The 19,068-nt window shown below is 34.3% G+C and overlaps 3 protein-coding genes across 4 annotated transcripts in view; all 3 read right to left on the bottom strand.

Annotated features, from left to right (window-relative positions):
* Nucleotides 1–2,037: 2,037 nt before the first annotated feature.
* Nucleotides 2,038–5,521, bottom strand: LOC111434886 (zinc finger CCCH domain-containing protein 62-like). Of its 2 annotated transcripts, none has more exons than XM_023072212.1 (8): nucleotides 5,331–5,521; nucleotides 5,038–5,155; nucleotides 3,983–4,044; nucleotides 3,847–3,898; nucleotides 3,652–3,757; nucleotides 3,370–3,468; nucleotides 2,523–2,640; nucleotides 2,038–2,419 (listed from the first exon to the last, which is right to left on the bottom strand). In XM_023072212.1, exons 1-8 carry the CDS (start codon nucleotides 5,500–5,502, stop codon nucleotides 2,301–2,303), a joined length of 846 nt encoding a protein of 281 aa, XP_022927980.1. In that variant the 5' UTR covers nucleotides 5,503–5,521; the 3' UTR covers nucleotides 2,038–2,300. The 2 variants fall into 2 exon arrangements, 1 of the variants encoding a protein (XP_022927980.1); XR_002708999.1 differs by lacking the exon at nucleotides 2,038–2,419 and adding an exon at nucleotides 2,828–2,922 and having other exon boundaries at nucleotides 2,549–2,640.
* Nucleotides 5,522–7,020: 1,499 nt separating this feature from the next.
* LOC111434934 (protein RALF-like 34) lies at nucleotides 7,021–7,404 on the bottom strand. The gene has a single exon (XM_023072256.1). The coding sequence runs from the start codon at nucleotides 7,402–7,404 to the stop codon at nucleotides 7,021–7,023; it is 384 nt and encodes a 127-aa protein (XP_022928024.1).
* A 4,890-nt stretch (nucleotides 7,405–12,294) lies between these two features.
* LOC111434933 (patatin-like protein 2) overlaps nucleotides 12,295–19,068 on the bottom strand; it is a 13,444-nt gene continuing 6,670 nt past the window's right edge. The window contains exons 5-6 of the mRNA XM_023072255.1: nucleotides 12,655–12,957; nucleotides 12,295–12,519 (exon numbers count right to left, since the gene is read on the bottom strand). Coding sequence (XP_022928023.1) covers nucleotides 12,295–12,519; nucleotides 12,655–12,957 — 528 coding nt within the window. The remainder of the gene's footprint in view (nucleotides 12,520–12,654; nucleotides 12,958–19,068) is intronic.

The following is a 19,068-nucleotide window of genomic DNA, read 5'->3' as shown; positions in this document are numbered from 1 at the left end:
CCATTGCACTTATAGGATCAAGTGTTGTGTTTTGAGGATAGGGTGCAGATTGAGTGGAAACAAGAAGTAGAGGCCATTCAAGTCAAATCAAACTAATGTGATGTTGTCAAGACTGTAGAGATGCTATGTCATCCCATGCTGACTGCAAATCCTGTGGTTATATCCGAGGGTCAAGTTGTTATAGATCAAAACTGATATATTCTCAACTAAATTCGTGAAATCAAGCTTTCGGTTCGATACCTAATGAGTTCATAAACTGAAGACACTAATGACCTCTTTTGAAGTGGTAAAAATTTATTATTCGATGAATTCAACATATAGAATTTAGGGTTTAGGGTCTAAAAATTGATTGTTCGGTTGATTTAGTTTGCATTACTTTAAGATTTAGGGTTTAGGGTTTAGTAATCTCTTAGAAATTAGATGCCTACACTAATTAAGCTATGTTTTTTTCTAGTCGGAAAAAAATATATATATGGTAATTTTACATTTAGCTACGTAATTAAGTGAATATTCTTTTAATTATTTGGCATTGCTATTAAATTAATCAACTCAAAAGTTAATTAACTATATATTTTTAAAACCTACCAGTAATTCAGTAAGTTTTCAAAAAAAAAAAAAAAAAATGGAGATCCAATCAGCAAAAATGATTTTTGCTTCGAAGGCATGCTTCATCCCTAGCACATGGACTTTAGGCAAGTAATACTGATAGGAATCGGTAGAATGAGTTAGCATGTGAGCCTGGCTTACCTTAGATGATTAGAATATGTATGATTAGGACTCAGAATGAACGATTTGGATGAGAGCGACATGGATGTTATGAAAATTATAAAATTACTCATAGAACGAGAAATCGAGATACATGCCTATTTTAATGTCTTCTATTATATTAGAATAGAGGATGACATATTGTGATATGTGTTCCAAACTATCTCACTAATCAAACATGTATGAATGAATGAGTATGTTCTCTTATGTCATAGGTGATCGATAGGAATATCTCCCTAGTAAAGCATGCATGAGCGAACCAAACTAAAATTAGGGTGGCAGAGCTAGAGTAGATTATACGTTAACCTAGGTTAATACATTCACAATAGACCTAGCACCTTAGGATCGTGAGCGGCGATCAGAGTTCTAGACATGAGCGCACCCTGCACTCAGGAATTGGTTGGGAACATGAGATGTAGTCTAAACCAACTAGACGCACTAAGAACCTAGTAAATCTCCCTAACATCTGAGTAAGACTAAGGAATCTTTATAGTATCCTGACGCCACTCGAGTGACTATTGAGTGTAGAAACGCGCGAACACGTAAATCAGTCTTGGAAGGGACTTGAGACTACTTTGGTAGCTAACTCAAAACGAGGACTTCTATTGAGTGCAGAAATGGGCGAACTCATAAACCAGTCCTAGTTGGATTTGGGACATACACAAGTACACGTTAAGATAAGAACCCCTATTGAGTGTAGAAACAGGTCAAGGCTAATGCCACTACTCCGTACACCAGTATTAGAAGAGATTAGGGACTACACAGATAGGTGGTTTAGGGCGAACACTTCTATTGAGTGTATGAACGGGTCAAAGCTGACGTTGCGATGCCGTTAACCAGTCTCGAAAGGGGAATAGGGACTACACAGGCAGATGGCACATGATGAACCATTAGAGACTTCGAGACCTGCATAAAGGTTTAGATTATTGTAAGGGATATGCTCGAACTTCTTAGAGTCTAGAGAAAAGCCAAGCAAACTTACTAGGAAATAGATGCGATGAAAGTCTGAGTATTTTTATACTCATCTCTTTCCCCTCCTTTTCCTTTTTCAAGCACCGGTTGAGGTGGGAAAGTACTTGGGAGCTATGCTCATGACGTCAATTAACTTTTTTTTATTTATTTATTTATTTTTTTGCAATGATAATTTTCATACTTTTAATTGTTTGTTTTATTTTACTTCTTCGATTTCATCTTTTCGTCATGGTCAAATAAAAGGTCAGGTCAAGTCGTGACAACTCATTCATCTATTAAAAACATAATATGAATTTAATATATGAGATATCTAGTTAAATTCATTTAAAACCTTATTTTATCACAAGATATCGTGAAAGTAAAGGCTAATTACATTTACAAATGAACCTAAATGCCTGTTTTGACTTTTCCTGCTACTTTGAAGTCAATTTTGGTTACATTATTTGAATAGTTATTCACTGATTCCTTTTCAAACTTAAAAGAGCAATTTGTAACGCAAGTTCAAAGGCCATTTGTGAGCTCAAGAGCAGACCACTATATTTTTCGATGTCCATTCTGTCTTCCTACGCTGGGTGCCTACGAACAGCATTGTTCTTGTCCCTTGAACGCATACTCTTGCGACTCCCGTTACTGTTCGAGGCTTGTCTTGGAAGTTGAACATGTCCTTGATTCTTTCCACTTCCTGGACATTACAATACAAAAATATGGTAACATTCAATCTTTTATTCAATTGCGGCAAGCAAGCTCCTATTCATGTTTCGGGGAGTAGTGGTTGTGAATTATACCTCCCATTTGTACAAGTTTTCTTTTCCTTTTCTGCAATGCTCGTACACCCCGAGCAGCCGCACCTCTTTTGTGCTTCTCTGCTAGAACCTGAACTCTTTCAGCTTCATCATTCCAAAGCTGAGTAAAACATACAAATAATGAAGAAAACTCAGCAATATTGGTCGTTGGCTTGCATTTATGATCAGAAACAAGATCTGACATACAAACTTCAGCTCTTTTATACAAATTTGGAAAGGACGAATATCTTGGAGCCAAACGCCACTCATGAACACCGCTGTGCTAGGTCTACTGAGAACGTACTGACCTATGTCAACATATAATCTGCTCTAGCTCCACCACCCTAATCTTAGTTTGGTTCGCTCATACATGCTTTGCTAAGGAGATATTCCTATCGATCACCTATGACATAGGAAACCATACTCTATTCATTCATACATTTTTTATTAGAGAGATATCCCTATCAATCACCTAATGTACAAAATTCAATCAAACAAGCTCAACAAGAAGAATGACATCCATCAGTCGCCTGGAGCACATATCATAATATGTGCAGGTGACGATACACACTTTAGAAGTCATATTTCGTAGAACTTTAGCTCTTTTATACAAATTTGGAAAGGATGGATATCTTGGAGCCAAACTCACTCACTTGGTTCATGCTTGAGAATTTAAGCACAATGAGCATTGTTCTGTTACTAAATTCCCATCTACATACGTACACTTCCACCAGCAATGGTTCAACTAAAAAAATCAATTTGATTTAAAATTTTCATCCACAGTTCAAATCCCCACAACCCAAATGCTTTGTATGAAAATAAAATATATTTATGTACGTAGAGAACTTACCCGTCTGAATGTTCTTAGTTTATAGAGATTTCGACCCTTAACAAGTAGAGGATAAAGTGGGGGTAACTTCCGAACTCCCCTGCTCCATAGAACTTCAACCTAGCACGTTATAGTCACAAGCGTTGGAAATATGAATCGAAAATGAAAAAATATTTATGAATCGCAAATGAATATTAGATGTAAACATATTGAGCATATTACAAAGTATGATACTAATAATGCACAACCAATTTGAATTACGATATGAGAAAATGATTGCTAGAACAGAAAAAACCGCCTTACAGTAAAAGTATGCTGCTGTTTACTTGCACCATAGCTTTCCTTCACTACCCTCCCTGCCACAGTTCTCTTCCCTATAAGCCCTCCACGCCTAGTTACTTTATCAAACCTGTTAAAAATTAAGCTACAAGAATTAGGAGTGCAAATCTAAAATATCTAACACAAGACTAGTGGTGGAAGAGAAACTTGTTTGAGTACTTTGCATAAACTTTCTGAGTGAACAAAACAGTATCTCCCCTACAAACATCACCTGCATTGATGTTTTAATAGAATAATTACAGCCACTAAAAGAGTGATCAAAGAAAATACTATGACTAATGTATATAGAAATTACCAGTACAATTGACAACAAAGGATGACCTTGGATAGTGCGCTTCACCATTTCCATCCTTCATCCTGAGTTGGGAGAAAAAGAAGAGAGAGCAAAGAAGTTTTGTTAGGAGTAGTTTTGTTAGGAGTAGTTGTGTAATAGTCACCACTAACAGATATTGTCCGCTTTGGCCCGTTACATATCGCTGTTAGTTTCATGGTTTGAAACGCGTCTACTAGGGAGACGTTTCACACCCTTATAAGGAATGCTTCGTTCCCCTCTCCGAACAATGTAGGATCTCACAATCCACCCCCCTTGGGGGCCCAGCGTCCTCACTAGCACACTGCTCGGTGCCTAGCTTTGATACCATTTGTAACAACCACCACTAGCAGATATTGTCTATTTTGGCCCGTCATATATTGACGTCAGCTTCACGGTTTTAAAACGCATTTACTAGGGAGAGGTTTCCACACCCTTATAAAAAATGTTTCATTCCCCGCTCCAACCGATGTGGGATCTCACAAGTTGTGCCAAATACCTATTGTATATTTAACTCGTGAAGAATTGAATAACTGGCATATTATTCTTTCAGAATCTCCTCCCTTTTTGCTCAATAACTTCTATATAATGTTGCAACTTTGCAGAGACCCAAAGTGATTACAACAGAAAGGAAGACGTAGAATACAGTTCAGTTAATCAAGATTTATCAGCAACAAATGGAAAACAGTACCAAACCCAAATTATGTTTTGCTGCCTTATGGTTTGATATGTATCAATGCAGAACTAGAAGTTAAAGGCTCCAAAATCCATTGAGGAACAAGGAAAACTCAATTTCACAACATAAAAGTCTATAGAATCATAATTGATAACAATCCACATTTACCGAAACACTCAATAGTCGCTTCTCTAAATATCAGAAGACTTCCATAGATGAGTACATAGCAGATTTCCATCATGAAAAAGTACTAACAATTTCAAATATTCAGCGATCGGACTAGATGACGAAACTTCATAAATTTCCTAATTGAACGCAATATTAAGATGTGTATCTTGAGTTTAAGGATGAAGGATCCACGTACCTCCAATGTTCCAGGACTCTTTGAATACAGACGGCTTTAGTCCCCGCTATTCTTAGCCTATTCTCCCGTAAATAAGCTTTGCAATCATGAAGTGTTAACGAATCTAAATTTTTATTCTCTGCGACAGAACATGTTTCAAATCAGATAATTAAGAGATCCAATACCCTATGAATTTCCCAACAACCTATCTAATCATCGATTTCATTTCTCTCAATCGACACTTCGACTTTGAACTCGAATCTCAACACAATGGCGAATTATCAATGGAAAAAGACGAAGCGGTCTAAAAATACCTTTAAGAAAGCGGATGACTCGCTGGGAGAGAAGTTCATCACAATCGTTGTCGCTGCATTCATTATCAAACTCCTCTTCCCATTCCCCTTCCTCATCGTCTGATTCCTCTTCGTCCTCCTCCGACGACGAGGAGAGATAAATAACTCTTCGTTTGCTACCCCTTTCAGGCATTTCCTTGCGGAGGAAACATAATTGGAACTCTTTGTAATGATTTAATATTGTAAGTTCTCAGGGCCCAAAAAGCCTCCTACTAATAAAATCAGTATTCATCGCTTATAAATTTACGATGATTCTTTAAATTAGTAGATGTGGAACTTTCATCATCCTTAAGTGATCATTCTTTAAATTATATTTTTAGCTCCCTGTCTTGTCTTGTTCTTAAAATGGTTGGCTTATTAAATCGGTTACAAAAATCATTTCATCCATGAAAATCAAAGGACAAATCTTCATAGGTACTAGTTCATCATTCATTCACGATCAAAGTTTTATCGCATATAAACCTCCTATAAAATATTATTCTTATCAATTTACAGAGATTAAATATTTTTGTTGTTTAATCTTATATAAATTCATCCTACTATTTTTAAAATGTCGTGCGATCCAATAATATTTATTAAAAGAATTATAGTCTCGACCATGTCCCAAAAAAATGTAAATTACGCATCACAAGTCTCGTAATAAATACGCATGTGCCCTAAAACAATTATTTTGAAAATTATTTTTATATATTTCAATAGAATCAAATAAATAACTAATATATATATATATATATATATATATATATATATATATATATAAAAAAGATATTATTTAGTCATAAGATCAAATATGTTTAATTAATCCACAAAATTTTAAACATACCAACTTTCAAAGTTTTATTTTTTAATTTTGCATATATTAAATTTGTGCATATTAATCAATTAATTTTATATTAAAAGTAAGTGATTAATTAATTTACAAACTTTCAATTTTTATCTAATAGATTCGTAATTTTTTTTATAAAATATATTGAATACGTCAAATTAAGAAATGTATTTATATATAAAATTAATATATAATTTTAGGTTGGTTTGTTTTTAATTTTGTTATTTTTAAGAATTAAAATTAATTTATTATTATTTTCCATTTCATAAAAATAAATTTGAATTTAAAAATAGAAAAGGATTGTGTGTGGCCGACAGTACCGCACGATCATAAAAACAATTTACCACCAATTAAAAACAGCACCGTCCACCGACACTCCCGCGTAATCCCAGCATTAATCCATAATCAGTATCATTAAACTATAATTAAGTAATAATAATGACAAATAAAACAATTATAATAATAATAAAACAATCCTTAATTTATATAATCTGGTTCAGATAGATACCTGGCCACACACATCATAATAATAATAATAATAATAATAATAATAATAATAATAATATTAATACCTCAATCAACGCAACGACGCCGTTTTCCCGATCCTAGATTGCGGAACAATCAAAAGGGAATATAAAATAAAAGAAGGAATAAAGCCCCAAACTACATGTCGTCTGTCGTGGAAGTAATTAAAACGACAAATACAGATCAGATTCGACAATCCGTCACTCCCAGAGCCACACATTGTAATTAGGGAAAGGGAATACGACGGCGTTTCACTCAGATCGGAAAATGAAATGAGATAGAGATAGAGATAGAGAGAGATCAGCGGCGGCAGCGGGTGATGGCGGAGCATCCACGGCTGTAGGGATTGACAGGGCCGCGGGCCTTGTAGCAGTTGTGAGTGTAGTAAGGGCGGCCGGAACGAGGCGGGCAAGGGATCCGGTTGGCGGCGAGAGCGCCGTAGGAGATGTAGTAGTGGACTCGGCTCCAGAAGAGAGATCTGCGCGGGTCTTGGTGAAGGTCGTCGTGGTCGTGGTCGTGGTCGTGGTCGTGGTCGTGGTCGAGGTCGGGAATGGAGATTGTGGTGGGCCATTCGAGGGCGTCGGCCATGAGCTTGAGAGAGGTGTCGACGGGGAGATGGGCGGAAGCGGCGGAGAGGAGGAGGAGGAGGATGGTGAAGAAGGGGAAGAGGAGCTTGGAAGCCATGGGAATGGAGATGGAGAGATTGAGAGAGAAGGAAATGCGGTTTTAGAGAGAGAGAGAGAGAGTGATCACATGAGGAAGATGAAGGAGTGAAGGGAGTGTCTGTGATTGGAGTACAGCTGTTGCTAATCAATGCTCTCATCTACGCGTCTCTCGAGATTTCTTTTTTCTTTTTTTTTTTTAAAAAATAAATATTATAATTTTTTTAACTACAAACTAATTCCAATTTTTTCTCATTATTTTATTTTTATATACTTTTATTTTTCACTCATAATCTGAAACTATGGGTTAAAATAATAAATTTTAGCTTATATTATAATATTAAATTTTAATTTCTAATATTACTTTATATTTTTATTTACGAGCATTATATTACTTTTTTGTGTACATTCTTTTTACGGTGGTAAAATAGAAATTATGAATTAGACATGGAAAAATATTTAATGCAAGGAACCCGATCCTTACATTCCGTGGGTTCCTCATTATCATCTATCAACACACACGCGCACACACGAACTAGTGAGAATTGAATCATGTGAAGTGTATTTTGACAGTATAGAGGTCACCGCTAACAGATATTGTCAACTTTGACATATTACGTATTACCATCAGTCTCACAATTTTAAAATTCTTCTACACGAAAAAGTTCTCAACACCTTTACCACAAATATTTGTTTTCTTCCTTTTTTATGTATTTGATTAATAATTATGTGATAATTTATTAATAGGAATTTGGGAGAATAATAATTAATGGAAACAGTTTTAATTAGTTAAGTAATAAACGGGTGGAATTATTTGTTTATTTAAAATATATTTGGAGGCGATTGGACAATAATGCATTTTTTAGGTGGCATTATTTGTTGGAATTTAAAGCCCGAAGGTATGATTTTGCCTACCACCAGGACCATGCCACTCTCAGTACCGGTTACCAGGTGCTTCGTGACACAATCGTACTTTCGAAGGCAGCGGATTAGCGATTGTGCGGCACTCACTTTCCAGCGACAAGTGAGTTAAGCCAATTTGTTCCTGCGTCGCCTATGGCCAAGCGACGTACGGTCGAGCCTCTAGCCTCGGTTTTAAAAGAATGTTTTAGAAAATGAGAAGAGAGAGAGATTTTAGAAAGAGACGTTATATAAGCAAGCAAGAGAAAGATAACAACGGCTTAGCACATATAACCTTAGGTAGGGAGAAGTTGACGACTAGTCATATTCCTCTATAATACATTCTGGGCCATTTTAGTTCTGGCAGGCGTAGACATGATATTTTTGAGGTGTCATACTGTCTATAATTACAAAAAGAAAAACACTAGAATGAAAAGACATGACAAGGGTTTGGCTTGTCATGGGTATGCTGCCATGGGCAACATGCCTTGGACAAGCATGACCGTGACACTCAGCTTCATTTTTTTTTTAATATTTAAATATTTAAATATATTAAAAATTAAAATCATAATTTTATAATGCTAAATTTTTATTCCATTAAAAAAAATTATAATATTTTAATTAATTAAAATAATATTATCGGCGTATCTTTATAATAATGGTATGATATCGTTAATTTTAGAAGAAAAAAAAGCTGTAAAAGAAAGAAAAAAAGACGAATAAGAATAAGATTGAGTAGAAGAATTGGAGAATAAAGAATAAGAATAAGATTGATACGGGAGACAATAAAACTCTGGACATAGTTCGTGTGATAATAGAGATTGATTCTTATTCCTATAGCTTCGTGGGTAGATTTTTCAACAATTTTGGTGAAGGGCTTGAATGTTAAAACTTAATCGAAGAGTGGATCCCATATCAAGTTGCAAAAAGGTGAACCCATAAATTCGAGGCTTAAGCTGCAAAATTCTTCTTCATTTCTAGGTAATATGGAATTAAATTGGTTTCGATGAACTCGGGAGAAGGACCCAAAACTTTGTAGAAGAAATCGAAGGGAGATAGTGCCTAAAATACATGATAGGAGCAAAAACCATCTTGTCGAAATCTGGAAAACTATGGTAAGAATTACGGGTGTACATGGTCAGGGTTCGGTCGGGTTGGGAGATTTTTTTGACTCAACCCAAAAGTTCGAGTTGGTTGGATTAGTAACCCAACCCGACCAAAAAATTTTTACAACCCAACCCAACCCAACTCCCTATTTTCGGGTTGGGTTGGGGTTGGGTTCTCCAATTAATTTAAAGAAACTATATATATATAAAATAAAAATACCTTCAAAATTATATTAAATAACGTATCATAAATCATATTTTTAAATTAAAATAAAACTTAATAAAGTGTGATTTGTTAGTTTATTCTATTATAAACCATGTATTTAAAGATGGTATAAAATGAATAAATAGATATTTGTTAATTTATTTACTCTATAAATATGTTTAAAAACAAAATGAAATATTATAAATAGATATTTGTTAATTTATTTACCCTATAAATATGTTTAAAAATAAAATGAAATATTTTATGTTTAAAAACAAAATAAAATATTGAAGTTTCATTTTGAGATAATTTTTTATATTTAGAATAGAATTTTATAATATATAAACCGTAAATAAAATATAAGGATAGATGATGAAATTATAAAAAGACAAAAAAAAATAGTTTAAAATTATAAAATTAAAAAATAATATAAATGATTAATTTAAAGAAACTATATATATATATAATAAAATATACCTTCAAAATCATATTAAATAACCTAATGAAATTAAAAAAAGATAGAAAAGAATACACATGACAAAATGACAAAAAGAAAAGGTTAGAATAGATTATAAAATTAAAAAACAATATAAATGATTAATTTAAAGAAACTATATATATACATATAAAATAAAAATAAAAATATCTTTAAAATCATATTAAATAACCTGTATAAAATGAATAAATTGTTCTTTTATTCTATTATAAACAATGTATTTAAAAATAATATAAAATGAATAAATAGATATTTGTTAATTTATGAAATATTGAGGTAAAAAAAGAAACTATATATATAAAATAAAAATAAAAATACCTTCAAAATTATATTAAATAATTTGTATAAAATGAATAAATTGTTCGTTTATTCTATTACAAACCATGTATTTAAAAATAGTATAAAATAAATAAATAGATATTTGTTAATTTATGAAATATTGAGGTAAAAAAAACAAACAAAATAATAAAATGAATAAAAATAGTATAAAATGAATAAATAGATATTTGTTAATTTATGAAATATTGTGGTAAAAAAACAAACAAAATAATAAATAGATAAATTCGAGTCGAACCCAAGCACGGAATATTTTTAAAAACCCGAATTACTATTCTGACAAACCTTAACTTACGACTAAATTCTCAATGTTATTTATAAGTTTATTCGGTTTCGGGTCTAACCCGAGTTTTTTATCCTATGAACCGAAAACCGAACCGAGATACTCCGACTCCAGAAAAAACAATCCAGCCCAACCCAAAAGACTAATCCAACCCAACCCAACCCCTATAATTCGGGTTGGGTTGGTCCGGGTTGTCGGGTTAGATGTACACCCCTAGTAAGAATCATACTTCTCCCCGTTAAGACTGCACAATAACTCACACACTCAAACAGCAGGAGAGAGAAAAGGTGAAATATTGAATAGAGGTATATATTGATAACTTCAAGTACAACCACAAAGAATACCCAAAATATATAAAGTACATTTTCAAGCATCACCTAAATGGATATATATATATATAGATATAGATAGTTCAAATGGGTATATATATAGTTCAGTTTAATATATTTATGTTTACTAATATACCTCTATGCTAAATAAAATCTATCATATATAACTATTTACTATATTCTTTTTACTATATGAACATTTACTAGTAAGCTATAAATAAGCAGCAAGTTCATAACTCTATTAGATTCTTTGGGTAGACTGATGTGGTGATATAACTAAACCGGCCACCAATGGTACAATCAAATTGGTTTTGAACATCTTCACTATTTTAGCTTGTTTTGGACGGTTTTAAACTAGAATTTTAATTTGTTTTCACCCATTTTCTTATTTTGACTCAATTTATGACTTACTTGAGAAATTTGGTGACATTTGAAGTTCCTGTAACGAAAACTGAGCGCTTAAACACGTTTGATTATACATATGGTTATTTTAGTTTCTCTTTAAAAAATGCTTGTGGGAATCGACTTTGACTGATATGTTATTTTAGTTTCTCTTTAAAAAATGCATATGGTGGGTATCTAGCTTTGACTTTGATTGGATTAGAACTATTTATGCATGAACCGTCCGTTGTACCTAAAAAAATTGAACTAGTTTCTTATGATTCGAGTTATAAACTATATCATTATATTTATCTCGGACTATTCCAATTAGAACTAAAATGTGATGGAGTAAGTTAATAGTTAGAATGCCTTAAATGAGATCTAAGCTAGATACCCACCATGTATGGGAATCCAAGCTTAGCCTAGACTTTATTACGCATGGATTAGAACGGTGATCAGTATCACAAGAGTCAAGGTCACTTCCTTGTTATTGGCAATGTCGTGTGGGGACTATTAGGGGTAGCTAATAGTGAACATATATTGAGAATGGAGGTCTACACGTGTACCTAGGATGACTTAGATTGGTAACGCCGGGATAGTGCTTCATGTGTGTGGAAACAAACAAAGTTCTCCCAACAAGGCTCTTGGGTCGAAAACTTGTCCAATAAATGGATGAAGAACCACATGGGTACCTAATAGTTGGCATCATAGAATTTGACATGACGTTATTGCCTCATTCAGGGTTCGCCAACTAATCTCTTATAAATGAAAATTCGATAACGACTGACTTTTTTCCATAATGTCTCTAGCACGTCATTCAGATTGGAACCAAAACGAAGTTGCACCTCACAAAATAGAATAACAAGTCTCCGCTAGCTAGCCACTTAGTCTTAACTTTCGTTCTTGATGGAGCAATTTGGCAAACTTGGTGAGAGCTTCCTCATTGCTACCTTCTCCATCAACCGTCTCATATCTTCCTGTTTCTAAATTAACCCTTGACACGGGTTTCTTTAGTAACTCCTCCCCAATCTTCACAAGCTTTACTAAATTTTGTGGAGTCGCTATATCCATCGATGCGGTATCGCCAATCAACGAGTCATCCTGTTTAACAAACAATGCTCTCTTTTCTTAGAATAAGAAATCCATCATCAAACCGTTTTTGCTTAAAGTTTTTACATCCATCGTGTTAAATCACTAATCAACTAAAAAATTTAAGGCATTTTATAATAGAGTTACCTGAATACGAAGATAGTTTTGATGAAGATTTGGAGATCGGAAAAGGGTGGAAACGTGGTAATCAACCATATCAGAACTAGCGTCGGAGAAGAAGTCAATAATCGGGGTCGAACCATTTTGGTAAATCCAACTAAAGGCTCCCCATTTTGAGGCTTGTGTTGCATTGTACTTCTCTTCATGTTTAGGCAACCCTGTCCCTAAGGATAGAACAAGCATCCTTGTTGCATCATTTGGTTTGATCATTGAGTTTGCTATGTGGTTCATTTCAATCTCCCTGTTCATGTGGGTTATGGCTGCCATTGTCTGTCAAATTTCACACCACTTTTACATAAACAAGATAGCTAAATTTGGAAGCATGTCCATTCATATAAAATTGTGCATAGCAATTTGGACCCACGAAATCAAAGATTAAATTACAAATTTGGGACAAGAGGAGAATGTTTAGGTAAATCATAGAGCCGGATCTAAATGTTGGTTAGGTAAGGTTTCGTTCAACCTGGACGTCTCATAGCGGGAACTATAATCTAAAATGGAATTTTGTGTCCCGACCCTTTCTTAACACTAGATTTCCCACTTTGATACTATATTAAATTATCAATGAATTCAAAAGCTTTAACTGATATATTGTGATAAAAACTAAATGATATCAATACTTCAAACATTTAATCTTCGTGATTTCAAGTGTTTCAATTTGTCTATCTATGGTTTAGTCAAATTTGAAAGTCTAAATTGTAGAAACTAAATTGAAACTTATCAAATTAGACATTTACCAAGGATGAATGAGAATTTCTTCCTAAAATTTTACCATATGAGCTCGTATAATTAATGGGTTTGACTCTACCGAGCTAGTGATATCTTTTAACGGATTAACATCTAAGTTGTTTAAGTGTTATTTTCTTTTCACTAAGTTTGGTTGGTTGAATCACTTCTTACTCACTAACATTAGTGTCACTTGGATTTTCAGGTGCATAAACAATTGACCAAATGTATACCGTTTACTCTCCTGTCTTCTGTTGTAGAATTTTGTCAATATTGTTTGAGTACGGTAAAAGTTTCTTCTCATGAGGACCATCACGAAAATGCTTCATAAAAAACTACACCTCTCGAAGTGTAGCATCTTTCAGTTCGGATCACAACACTCTCCCCCTTGTCTTTGATTGTCATATCCAACAATTTATGTTTGATTGCTTTCTTATCAAACCTGATACATAGCAAATGCAGTCAAATACTGAGAAGTAGCTAATTGAAGGTTTCATGTCTCATAATGCTTCACTCCGAGATGACACCTAACTTTGACTAGAGAAGCTTGTTGATCACGTGGGCAGCAGTTCACATAACTTCCGCTCAAAGTTTTCATGAAACATTTTTTACGTTTTCATGGAACATTTTTTACGTGTAGCATGCTTCGATAAACCTCTGTAAGATGTTGACTTTTTCTCTCTGCTATACCATTTTGTTTTGACGTGTTGGCACATGTAAATTGATAACATATCGTGCACTTGTGTAGATATCAATCAAAATCCTTTGACATATATTTCCCACCATTGTCTAAAATCCTGAAATTTTGAGAATGTGTCAGACTTTTTTGCCATGAAAAAATCTGCACATATCTTGAATAGTTGTCAATGAACGTTACCATATCAGATTTATTATCAGACACAATCATTATATTGTCTGTTTGATCAATCGGCAACTGTGAATTGTTGGTTGTACATACCACACGACTTCCTTTGTACTATTTCTTGTCTTACAGTTTTCTTTGTTCGCAGTCATGTAGTTTGAGCATCCTAAATCAAGATCGAGCCATTTTCATAACCGATATGTTCTCCCATCATTGCCATTAACACTAAAGCATATGTTATTTTGTATCCCATTCATTCTTTATCTCCTTTTTTGAGGTTGTCATTGTTGGGTTTTATGTCCTAAAACTCATAGTTTGTAAACAAAGATATATTCTATTTTCAATAAAGTTATTATTGATGTTTATTCAGTAAAAATTGTTATTGAATAAAGTGAACTTTACGATCATTAATCTAAATCCAAATAAACTCCACAAGTTTGAGTGGAATTTTGAGTGTCAAAATTTGGTTAACTCAAACATGCATACTTGCCACATAATCCCAAACATTTGAGTGGAATTTTAAGTGTCAAAATTTGGTGATCTCAAGTTTGCATGAACATGCAAACTTGACTCTTTAAATAGAGTGATCATGATACTTGGAGGGGATTTTCTTCATCTTGATGAAAAACCTTGAGAAAAACTTCTCACAAACACTCTCTTTCACATATACAAAATCCCTCCCAAGTTTAGTCACTCACCGGATTCCACAATCCCGTTCTAAGGCCGGAGGATAGTGGAGAAGACACTAGTGGTGGTTCGAAACCGGTTCGTGAGGCAAAAGAAGTTTGAACTACAAAAGGTTAGTATTTAAACTCATTAAGTTTTAATACTTATAAACATGCTAGTAATTTACAATAATTGATGTTTTAAAAGTGCCTAAGATCCAAATTGCTTCCGCATGTGTTATAATAACACTAACAATTGGTATCAGAGCAAGTTTTAGGCACTTTATTTACATTAATTTGATCATGGTGGGTACCATTTCATGAATGAAATTTGTGGTTGCTAAAGTGGATGGTTTTGGTTTTGGCATTTTTTTATGCTTCCATTTGATACAATTATTGTAATAAGCCTAAGGTGTATGGGCTTTAATGAATCAAGAAAGGTCTGTAATTTTTATGGAGTCATTAGAGTCCATTTTAGGTTGTAATTGATCGAAAATGGAAGAGATAAGCAAGCTGAACCGAAGAAGATGGAAGAAGCGGTTCGGGTGTTTTTTCTGTCGTTGGGGACCGATTGAACATTTTTAAGGGTTGGTTTGTCCAGTTCGTGATCCTCGGGAGCGGCTCAAGTTATTTTTAATTATTAATGTAATAATTTAGTTAATTGCTTGTTTTAAAATGCCAAAACCAACCCACTTTAGTGTGTTTAATTAATTATGCATTATGAATGTATGTTTTAATTAAATAGAAAATGTATATGCATAAAGTATGCCATATAGATTTAAAATCCCACCATAGGCTAAGCATGTTTCATGCATTCCAAGTATGTTATAAGTGTTATAATGTATAGTATGCATGTCTTAGGGTTCCATGAGTGATTGATATAAATTGTTATATTATTGCATGGAATGGATGATTATATAAATTGTTATATAAAGCATGTTATAGGTTATTTTGAACGTCATAAAATGAGGTAGACGTTAAAATCTATAATAAAGATAAGTGCATGCTCACTAAGGGTTAAGAACCGAGCACGATCAATTTTAACAGTTAAAAAGGGTCGATGTCTTATAAAATTGCGGTTACGAGAAAGCTCATCTGGCACGATCTTGTTTAAGGCTGAAGGTACTTAAGTTGACGGTTTACGGAACACCCACTACCTGGAGATCGGACCAGTACTTGAGCTTAATTAGCCCAGTTTTATGAGCATGCTTAAGTGATGTAAGATTTAGAAAAATCACCTAGACTTAAGTTATATTTAATTAGCCGGAATATACTTAAGTAAAGAGTATACCCAACCATCTAAAATACTTAGTGGGAGGAAAAAGGTGTATAAGATACATCGTTTCCTCTTCATGCTCTCTGTAAAATTCACATAGTGAGATTCATGCTCGGCCTCGTGTCGCCCTGGGAGCGTCCTCCATTCGGAAGGTATTTGCATGAGTCAATAACAAGGTGAATTGAGAAAGTATTTATAGTAAGTGGGAGAAGGAAGTCAACACGTCCTATGGTCTCCACCACTAGGTTGCACCGTGAGATTCCCATGTTTTGCTTGCATGTTGCCCTAGAGCAACTACCCATTCAGAGGGTCGTAACATGGGAGTCGGAACAACGCAAACTCCAGAAATGGATAGGATTTCTTAAGTCCATTCCCAACTTTGGCTTTTTCATTCGATAGCGTTGTTGGGACCGATTTCTGAGGTCTGAAATTGGTGGGTCACACTTGCGAAGAATTACTAAGAGTTAGTATATTCTTGACTAAATTAGCGATAACTAAAACACTATAGGAACAAGAGTTATTCTGGAATTAGTGTTTAAGTCAAGAATGTCTTGGATTAGTGAATGAGTGATTGACTGCCCCTCGGTAGCAGTTGCTCTAACTCACTAAAGTATCGTTGCAAATTAATAATGATTTGGGTGCATTATTATATTTGCTAAAACTGATTGGATTAAACAGGATTAAGTCAAATCACTAATAGAATTTTCTTTATATCACAACATGACAAACTCAATAGTACAATTACTCGCTTCTGAGAAATTAAACGGCGACAACTACACAACTTGGAAATCAAACCTAAACACAATACTGGTCATTGATGATTTAAAGTTTGTTTTAACTAAAGAGTGTCCTCCAAACCCAAACTCAAATGCAAACCGAACAGCTCGGGATGCATATGACAGATGGATAAAGGCAAATGACAAAGCCCGAGTGTACATTCTAGCCAGCATATCTGATGTTTTGGCTAAGAAACACGATGTTATGGGTACTGCTAAAGAGATTATGGAATCTCTAAAAGGGATGTTTGGACAACCGTACTTCTCCCTTAGACATGAAGCCATAAAATACATTTACAACTGCCGTATGAAAGAAGGAACCTCAGTTAGAGAACATGTCCTGGACATGATGGTCCATTTCAATGTGGCAGAAGAAAATGAAGCTGTCATTGATGAGAAGAGTCAAGTCAGTTTTATCATGATGTCTCTTCCGAAGAGCTTCTTCCAGTTCCGCACCAATGTGGTTATGAACAAAATAGAATATAACTTGACTGCTCTTCTCAATGAGCTACAGACTTATCAGTCCCTCTTAACAAACAAGGGACAAACAGGAGAAGCAAATGTTGCCATCTCCAAGAAATTACTACGAGGATCGTCCTCCAAAAATAAGTCTGGACCTTCAACTTCTAAAGGTGTTTTGATGAAGAAGAAGGGAAAGGGGAAAAATAAGATTCCTACTAACCGCAAGAACAAGGTTCAAAAAGCAGATAAAGGAAAATGTTTCCATTGCAACGAAAACGGGCACTGGAAGAGAAATTGCCCAAAATACCTTGTAGAGAAGAAAGCCGAAAAGACACAACAAGGTAAATATGATTTACTCGTTGTAGAAATGTGTTTAGTAGAGTATGACAACTCAACTTGGATACTAGATTCAGGGGCGACTAATCATATTTGTTCTTTTTACCAGGAAACTAGCTCCTGGAGAATGCTTGCGGACGGCGAGATAACACTCAGGGTTGGAACAGGAGAGGTTGTCTCAGCAAGATCAGTGGGAAATTTAAAGTTGTTTTTTGGAGATAGATTCATTATATTAGATAATGTACTTTTTGTTCCAGGAATGAAAAGAAATCTAATATCCATCTCTTGTTTATTAGAACAGTTGTATAAAGTATCTTTTGAAATTAATGAAGTGTTCATTTGCAAAAGAGGTATTCATATTTGTTCTGCAAAACTAGAAAACAACTTATATATGTTAAAACCGAGCAAAACAAAAGCTATTTTAAATACTGAGATGTTTAAAACAGCTGAAACTCAAAATAAACGACAAAAGATTTCTCCTAATACCTATCTTTGGCATTTAAGACTAGGCCACATTAATCTCAATAGGATTGAGAGATTGGTTAAAAAAGGACTTCTAAATAAGTTAGAAGACAATTCTTTACCTCCATGTGAGTCTTGTCTTGAGGGTAAAATGACTAAACGATCATTTTGCGAAAAAGGTTATAGAACCAAAGAAACCTTAGAACTCGTGCATACAGATCTCTGTGGTCCAATGAATGTCAAAGCACGAGGAGGGTATGAATATTTCATCAGTTTTATTGATGATTATTCAAGGTATGGCTATCTTTACCTAATGCATCACAAGTCCGAAGCTCTTGAAAAATTCAGAGAGTATAAGACTGAGGTTCAGAATCTATTAGGTAAAACTATTAAAACACTTCGATCAGATCGAGGAGGAGAGTACATGGATTTAAGATTTCAGGACTATATGATAGAACATGGAATAAGGTCTCAACTCTCAGCCCCTGGTATGCCTCAACAAAATGGTGTATCAGAAAGAAGAAATAGAACTCTATTAGACATGGTTCGGTCTATGATGAGTTTCGCTCAATTACCCGATCCATTTTGGGGATATGCAGTAAAGACTGCTACATACATTTTGAACATGGTTCCTACTAAGAGTGTTTCAGAAACACCTTATGAGTTATGGAAAGGGCGTAAAGGTAGTTTACGTCACTTCAGAATTTGGGGATGTCCAGCACATGTGTTGTTGCAAAATCCCAAGAAATTAGAACGTCGTTCAAAATTATGTCTATTCGTAGGATACCCCAAAGAGACGAAAGGTGGTTTGTTTTA

This window comes from Cucurbita moschata, unplaced genomic scaffold, assembly GCF_002738365.1.
Source record: "Cucurbita moschata cultivar Rifu unplaced genomic scaffold, Cmos_1.0 Cmo_Scf00047, whole genome shotgun sequence".
In the NCBI taxonomy this organism is placed as follows: domain Eukaryota; kingdom Viridiplantae; phylum Streptophyta; class Magnoliopsida; order Cucurbitales; family Cucurbitaceae; genus Cucurbita; species Cucurbita moschata.
Note: the sequence above shows the minus strand (reverse complement) of the source record. Positions and strands in the feature narration are given on the sequence as shown.

What these genes read in the sequence shown, in the direction of transcription:
- LOC111434886 (XM_023072212.1), bottom strand. Translation starts at nt 5,502, where the DNA reads ATGCCTGAAAGGGGTAGCAAACGAAGAGTTATTTATCTCTCCTCGTCG. An exon ending in AACTAAGAACATTCAGACGG is followed by an intron (nt 2,641 to 3,369) that starts GTAAGTTCTCTA and finishes TGTTTTACTCAG; the next exon opens with CTTTGGAATGATGAAGCTGA. An exon ending in AAAACTTGTACAAATGGGAG is followed by an intron (nt 2,420 to 2,522) that starts GTATAATTCACA and finishes TGTAATGTCCAG; the next exon opens with GAAGTGGAAAGAATCAAGGA.
- LOC111434934 (XM_023072256.1), bottom strand. Translation starts at nt 7,404, where the DNA reads ATGGCTTCCAAGCTCCTCTTCCCCTTCTTCACCATCCTCCTCCTCCTC.